At 37.3% G+C, this 7,806-nt stretch overlaps 1 protein-coding gene across 1 annotated transcript in view; it reads left to right on the top strand.

The window, feature by feature from the left end:
- LOC109234231 (30-kDa cleavage and polyadenylation specificity factor 30-like) overlaps window positions 423-7,806 on the top strand; it is an 11,786-nt gene continuing 4,402 nt past the window's right edge. The window contains exons 1-4 of the mRNA XM_019400123.1: window positions 423-1,164; window positions 1,724-2,116; window positions 7,299-7,461; window positions 7,671-7,781. Coding sequence (XP_019255668.1) covers window positions 770-1,164; window positions 1,724-2,116; window positions 7,299-7,461; window positions 7,671-7,781 — 1,062 coding nt within the window. The 5' untranslated portion in view covers window positions 423-769. The remainder of the gene's footprint in view (window positions 1,165-1,723; window positions 2,117-7,298; window positions 7,462-7,670; window positions 7,782-7,806) is intronic.

Raw genomic sequence — 7,806 nt, 5'->3', positions numbered from 1 at the left:
TCAGCTGCTTATTATTAATTTCAGCACTTTTATCCAAACACGTAACTGCTTATTTTTTAAATCAGTTTCAGCACCTAAAAGTGTTTTTCAGCACCTAATGCTTATCAGCTACTCTAAATCAGCTAACCCAAACGGGCTCTAATACTCCCTTCGTTTACTTTTTTGTGATATTTCGCTTTTTGAGAGTCTAACTACATAAACTTTGACCAACGTTCTAACATGTATACTTTTACCATATTGATATGAGACGATTACAAATTATAGTACTTTTCGTATAGTTTCCGAATACCTAAAATTTAATTTTGAAATATTAAGAAAACCTAATCCAATTTAGTTTTAAAATTTGATCAAATTGTCTCACGAAAAGGAGGGAGTACTAGACTGAAAGTTTAACTAGGACAAAATTGCTCAATGCAAAAGTAGATTTGACATTTCCCAACTAGAGTAGGAGAAGTTCTTTTCAATCAATTGAATCCCCAAAAATTGTATTAGGATCTCCACTTAGTAAAGAGGGAAAGCTATATATTCTCTCTTTTTCTTTCCTCATTTTCCTTCCCTGGCCAGAAAAACGGACCCCTTATACACAGATCTTTGTTTTCTCCCAACCCCGCAACCAGACAGCAGAAAACTGGTAAAATTTGAAAACCCCCGGAGGATCATAAACCCCGAATTCCAATCAAAATCAGTAGTTTCTTTTTCTCTCGCTCACACACACGCGCACACACATATACAAAAGTATCCATTTGAATATACAATTTCAGAGTAACTAATGGACGAAGGAGAAGGGGGTTTAAGCTTTGATTTCGAGGGCGGCTTAGACACTGGACCGACACACCCAACTGCTTCCGTACCAGTAATGACACAATCTTCCGATCACAACACTGCCGCGGCCGCCGCCCCAAATACTAACATTAACCAGCCGCCTACTGCCTCAGCCCATGTAGGCGGGGATGTAGGGTTTGTTGGCAATCGTCGGAGTTTCAGGCAGACTGTTTGCCGCCACTGGCTGCGGTCACTGTGTATGAAGGGTGAAGCCTGTGGCTTTCTTCATCAGTATGATAAATCTCGAATGCCAATCTGTCGATTTTTTAGACTGTATGGGGAGTGCCGTGAACAGGACTGTGTTTATAAGCACACCATTGAGGATATCAGGGAATGCAACATGTATGACTTTTTTTTAACTTGGTTTTCTTACTTTCTGGTTATGCTCATCTATCTTTGATAACGCAACCAACCAGAAACTATCTATACTTAGTGTAAACTGGTAATTGAAGAAAATAAATACTCCTATATGTTGCAATTGGCTGTGAGGTTTCCTACTAGAATAATGCTATAATCTCCGTCCAAACTTTAGCCTCTATGAGGCCCCAGGGCTTTAGTCTCAGCCTTGCATGTTGTAGAGGTTAAAGTTTTCTTTTTATCTTAATAACCGAGAAATCCTCGAGGGCCAATGACACACGGTTCGAAACTCCGTGGATAATGGACTTTCCCCTCTATCCTTCTCCACTTAAATACCAGATTTTGTCTGCAGCAGGGTTTGAACTCGTGACATAGGTGCTTTAGATGTTTATGATAATGACTCATGTTAATTTGCTTGCTTTTAATATATATATATATATATATACATATAAAAGCAAAAATGGCAGTACCGAGAACCTCAAAGAAATTACATATGGTTAGGTAATGACATCTATTGCTGGTTATGATGGTTTTTATAATACAGGTACAAATTGGGGTTTTGTCCAAATGGTCCTGATTGTCGATATAGACATGCAAAGTTGCCTGGACCTCCACCACCAGTGGAAGAAGCTCTTCAGAAAATTCAGCATCTGGCGTCCAACAACTATGGTTACTCAAACAGGTTTTACCAAAACCGAAATGCTATTTATTCAACACAGGCTGACAAACCTCAAGCTTCACAAGGACAGAATGGAATGGGTCTTGCTGTGAAATCTACAGCAACTGAGACACCCATTATACAACAGATCCAGCCTCATCAACAACAAGTTTTACAGACTCAACAACAGGGTGGCACAACTCAAACACAAATTCATCCCAATGGCCAGCAAAATCAAGCAGATACAACTGGAGTAGTCCTGCCTCAAGGAACCTCTAGGTGTGTAGAGTTTCAAGGTCTTTAATTAGGTTTTGTAATCAGTTCATGTACGTATATTATTTACAATAAAATAATTTAACAGTCCCCTATGTCAGCTGTAATGAGTTCGTCCAGAGCCTTGGGGTCGTAACTAGTTCAACTAGTTTCGTGATTGTTGTTTTCTATATCCACTTGTATACTGGTTTTCCCTTTGTTTTATTTTCTGTTCTACTTAGGCATAGTTTGCGTGTCTGAGGAATTGATATTGACTATTGTGATCTTAGTTCATCAGAGTTCTGCAATAAAAGATACATACTTTTACGGGTAATTTGAGTGCCCTGATGCATACGTAAATTTAGAGATCTTTCTCCTCCAAAAGAGGACAGGAGAATCGGATTAGAAGATATGTAGCTACTTTGCTTTCTTCATTCCATTTTTCTTAGTTTTCCCTATGGTTTGTGTATCTATAGCTGCTAGAAGTTTAGGCCTAATGATTGCTTACAACTAATGAAGCTAAAACAACTCTCTTTGAAAGAAAAGAGCTCATATTTTTCTCACTAGCATTTCATTAGCTGTTGTGGTCGCTGCGTTTTGCTCTTCTAGCTAGTCTAACTTTGTCAGAGTGATCTAAATACCAAATACTAGGTTAAGACTAAAGGCATTGGATAATTTTTCGTCGAGGGAGAGGTGGATGAGGTGATGCACCCATTGTAACACCCTCCCTGCCTGTGAAAGTGAAGTGTAATATATCTTGATTCTGAGAAGATGTCCTTTGAATTGTTTTCTCATTTTTGGCGTTCCTTTTGAAAAGTAAGATTTTGCTGTGGCGCCTGTCAGACAACAATTAGTCCTTCTTAGACCTAAGGAGCTCTAAGTGCGGTCCTCTTCCTCTCCATAACTCTGGGGCAAAGGAGCCTATGGCTCCATGTTGCAGATAAGCATGCTCTATGTACCAGTCATGGTTCAGCGACCAGAGGTGGTTACTTTTCTCCTTAGACTTTAAGGAAATGATGTCTCAGGCTTACTAAATAGATCCTATCATATTGAGTTATTCCTGTTGAGATAAGATCCTTCTTTTCATCAACATGCAAACTAGAATCTATTTCTAGTTTCAACTATTGCAGCTATGTTTCTGGTGCAACTTGGGAAATGAATAGCTTTTGTCGAATTATTTTTGTGTTTTTGAGGTATACAATCTTATAAAAATTTCTTTGCTTGATGGATTAGCAGTCAGCACTATCCTGGTGTTGTTTTTTGCAATATAATGTTATTTACTTGTCAGAAAATGTGATGATTAACCTGTATAGTCTAGAAATGCATAATATGCATCTCCAACTGCTTTCCATGATCAAGGTCTTGACAATGCTGAATATTGCCTTAAACCTGGTTTGCAAATTTTGAAGTATGTACTATGGTTAAGCTTTTGAGAGACTATCTGTGTTTACCTTCATGATTCCATTCCCCTTCTTCCTCTCTAAAGCAGATTCATGTACCAGTGCGGCTTATTGAGATCTTTGAAATTTAGGTAATGTCTTTGGATGAGTGTTAGTAGCTTGGTGAGCCACTTCAATACCTATTTTTCTCTATTTTGGATTTGATTTCTGGTATTTTAGTGTGACTGCAGGACTATGCCTGGGCAGTCTCTTGCAAAAGTTAGGGTGTTTTTTGATATTTAGACTGCCCAGGTGGCTAGGGTTTTTAAGAAGCTACTGATGTTTCGATTTCAGAGTCTTGGCCTGCCTATATTCTTCTTTTATTTATCTTATCTCCTTTGATAATTGTCTACATGCCATACAATTATGGAATTGTGCTTTTGGTCGATTTTCTTTTTGGAAGAACAAGGGGATATTAACTTTCAACTTGTTGTCCTGCTCCATCCACAATTGCATACTAGTCATTTGGTAAAGACTGGGTCATAATGGGACAAAAACATTAACTTTTTGAGGATAAAATTCTGGATAGAAATGAAATCTGACAAGCTCCTGCATTCAGGGTGCTTATATGCTCACTTGATTTGTCTTTTCTGATTCGAGAATATTGTGGGCATCATCTTGTGTATTGGTTTCAAGATATTGTACTCCCTTTTGTATTTACATGGGAGTCTTAGACTACAGATTTAGTGAGCCATTTTGGTTATTGTTGAGAGGACAAGCTATATGTGAACCAAAAGCTTAGCTCTCTAGTGCCTCCATGAATGAAATAACTATAAACCAATTTAAACCAAAAGGAAAGTAATAAAATTCACGTGGCTTCACCATCGTGGACAGGTGAGATCTTAAAATATAGCAGTTATATAGAATGACCAATGCACCAAAAGGAACAAAAAAATTCTCCAAATAGCTTTACCCTCTTTAGTACCTCTAAAGACCCATGCTACAAACTATATCATACAAAGTTAATGGAAGAACTCAATGGTCTATTATATAGTTAGAGTTAATACATACCCGTAAATAATAAGCTGATATGGGTTTGGTACGATGAAATTCATTTATCAAGATAATGTTCTGTGCGAGGAAGTCTTTTTTTGGTGTTTAGCTACTAGAAAAATGTTTTTAATGAAAAACATTTCAATTAAAGAGGGAAAATGATTCTCACACTTATGAGGGAAGTTATTTCCCTGCAATTATTTTAACTTAATATTACTTGTCATAACACCTAGAAATTATCATTATTCTTTAATACTAAAATATTTCATCAAATACTCTCAGATTTGGCTATAATTATTTTTAATCTTTTGATGTATGTTTTTTCTGTAATATATTTTCCTTACAACCAAACACAGGAAACATTTTCTATAAAAATATTTTCCATGAAATATAACTTCGTGCCAATCTTACAGAAACATGATTTATTATTTTCAGTCTAAGTTGTGGGTGACCTCTCAGGTTAGGCAATAAGGTAATTTGTTTTTCGGAAGTTATACTCTTGTGGCGGAATCATCTTCATTTGGTGAAAGTATAGTGAGATATCTTTTGTTGATGTTGAACCTCTTGTTAAAGACCATTTTGTGAATCTGGATATGCTATAGCTTGAAGATAGACTTATACTGCGTTGACTGCAGAACTGCATGTTGGAACTTTGTCTTTCTTTTTTTTTTTTCTTTTTTGATTGTTGCATATTGACTTTCAAGTGATCCTTTCACTGGCTTTCCAGTTCGATGTTGAGTTTTAGCTTGTATTATTTTGTTATTGTAACTTGGATTGTGACCCTTTGGACGATGAAGTGCACATATGTTGCTAGGTTTTCATAGCTACTGATATTAGATAAGCAGTTTTACATTACTTGGACATAGGTGCTTGTTGGGTTTGTCAAGGTATTTACTTTTATGGTATGGGGTGTCAATATAATTTTGGATACAGGTGTGAGAATACATCTAATTAGGTTGATGTATCGGGATACTTGATTTTCTAATATCGTCTTGATGTAATGAATGAATTGTCTCTAGACTTACCGAAAAAGAAAGATTTTAATAGTTTAGATTTGAGGATAGAATGTAACATCTCCAAAGAAAGGGGGGGGGGGGTCTCGGGATGAAAGATGTCAGAGTATCAAAACCCTATTAAGGAAATGGTTCTAGAGATTTTGGATTGAGGAGCACGCGCTAAAGAGGGAGGTAATAGAGGATAAGTATGAAATTGTGAAGCGGAGTAGAGGACATATAATATCACACTTCTATTCGGATGCGGACTTTGGAGGGATATTATGAAAGGATGGAAAGATTTCATTGGTAACAAAACCTTCAAGTTTTGGATGAAGTAGAATTAGCTTCACAAGTTCATGGAAGAGATGTTGAGAAGGACATTCTTGAACATCTATAATATCTCGAGAGTCGAGTCAGAGGGAGATGGCAGTATGATGGTTTTGGAGGTTACAATATGGTTAGAAGGAATCTTCTGGATTGGGAAGTAGTTAAATTCCAAGGCCTGGTTGAAAGGCTTTACAAGCAAAATAAATCACGCACTAGTCAGGACTCATGGAGGTGGATGTTGGGAAGAGATGAATTGTTGTCAGTACAATCATATTATCATCACTCTTGGTGAGGTTAGAATCAGATCTTTCGCACTTACCGGCTTGTATTCCCATGGCACCAAAAGTGTGCTTTTTTACTTGGCTAGCAATGGAGGAAGTAATCCTGAAAACTGAAATTTGAGAAAAAGGCGGATTACAAATGTCAGCTGGTCATATATGTGCAAATGCTCTGGTGAAGATGCGGACAACCTCCTCTGTTATTGTCAGGTGGCTACTTGCTCCTGTTGTGAGATTTTGAGATGGGACGGACTGCAATGGCGATGCCGGGCACAGTGAAGGAGGCTCTCTCCAGTTGGACATGTTGACGAAAGAAGAGAAGTGAGGAGCATGGAATATTGAGCATTACACTCAACGTAGGCCCTTTTGAACATGAGAGCTTTTGAAGGGAGAGAGAATCATATGATGTTGTAGCTTCTCTTTTTGCTGCTGAATGGGAGATTTTCCCATTGCAACTTAAAAAATTTTCTTGTGATTGTTTTATCGGTTCATATCGTGCAGTCTAAAAACTTTTTCTTCATGGAAGTACAACTTCTTTGCTACTACGAGTATAGCAAATACCAGAAGTATCTAGATTAATTTGACTAGATATGATAGTACGATACATATTTGCTACCAGCACCCCTGTTTTGTTGTAATGAAACAGCTATAGCAAGAAAAAGGAAGAGCCCTGTTGATAGTTTAATTGACTAGTTTCACAAGTATGAGTTAGCAGTGGGATGCAACTTCATTATTCTTTTTTTTTTTTTTGGTTAAGCAACTTCATTGTTCTCTCATAGTGGTCTGTCACATATTTCCTGCAACGTCATATAAAGTATGAGTAAGCTATATGGATGAAAAACTGTCCAGGACTAAACACTACAGATTTGCTGGTCAGAACTGGTATTCTGTCTTGTTTAGTGACACAAGGTCGTGATTCATTTTGTGATGCTGTTTTACTTGCAGTATCTTCAATTGTTACTGGTGATGAATTTCCTTTAATTTTTGAACTTCTGATTTTCACCCTGGCATAGCAGTGACTTCCATTTTTTAATTCATTGATCTTTGTTCGTATAGTACTGTCCCTCTTCTCTATCCATTCTTCTCCTTGTTGGGCTAATGAAGAAAGAAGGGACAGTTGCATTCCATATCTCTGTTTTTGCTAGCATACTTATCCAGTGTCATTGCATGGGATTAGGTACTTTATAGTTAAAAGCTGCAACCGTGAGAATCTTGAATTGTCGGTACAACAAGGAGTTTGGGCAACTCAAAGAAGCAATGAGGCTAAACTAAATGAAGCTTTTGACTCGGTGGAAAATGTCATTCTGATATTTTCAGTTAATCGGACTAGACATTTTCAGGCAAGCTATTCTCTATCCTTTATGTGCATTACCAAATAGCGGAGGAATTTGTTAAGTATTACTAGTATATAATTGTTGTAAGAGTGTATAATTTGATTTTGACTTGTCATGAAAGGAATGTGCGAGTGTAAGGCTAGTTGATGGTTGTAAACAAAGCTTCCTTTGGCGCATGAGTTTTCACAATGTGAAATTTATTTGCTATTTCTTAGGGTTGTGCAAAGATGACATCTAGAATTGGTGGCGCTGCTAAAGGAGGAAATTGGAAGCATGAACATGGAACTGCCCATTATGGACGTAATTTTTCAGTAAAATGGTTAAAGGTCATTCAGATTTCCTTTCTGCCCT

The sequence above is a fragment of the Nicotiana attenuata genome, chromosome 11 (assembly GCF_001879085.1).
Source record: "Nicotiana attenuata strain UT chromosome 11, NIATTr2, whole genome shotgun sequence".
Classification (NCBI taxonomy): Eukaryota; Viridiplantae; Streptophyta; class Magnoliopsida; order Solanales; family Solanaceae; genus Nicotiana; species Nicotiana attenuata.
Note: the sequence above shows the minus strand (reverse complement) of the source record. Positions and strands in the feature narration are given on the sequence as shown.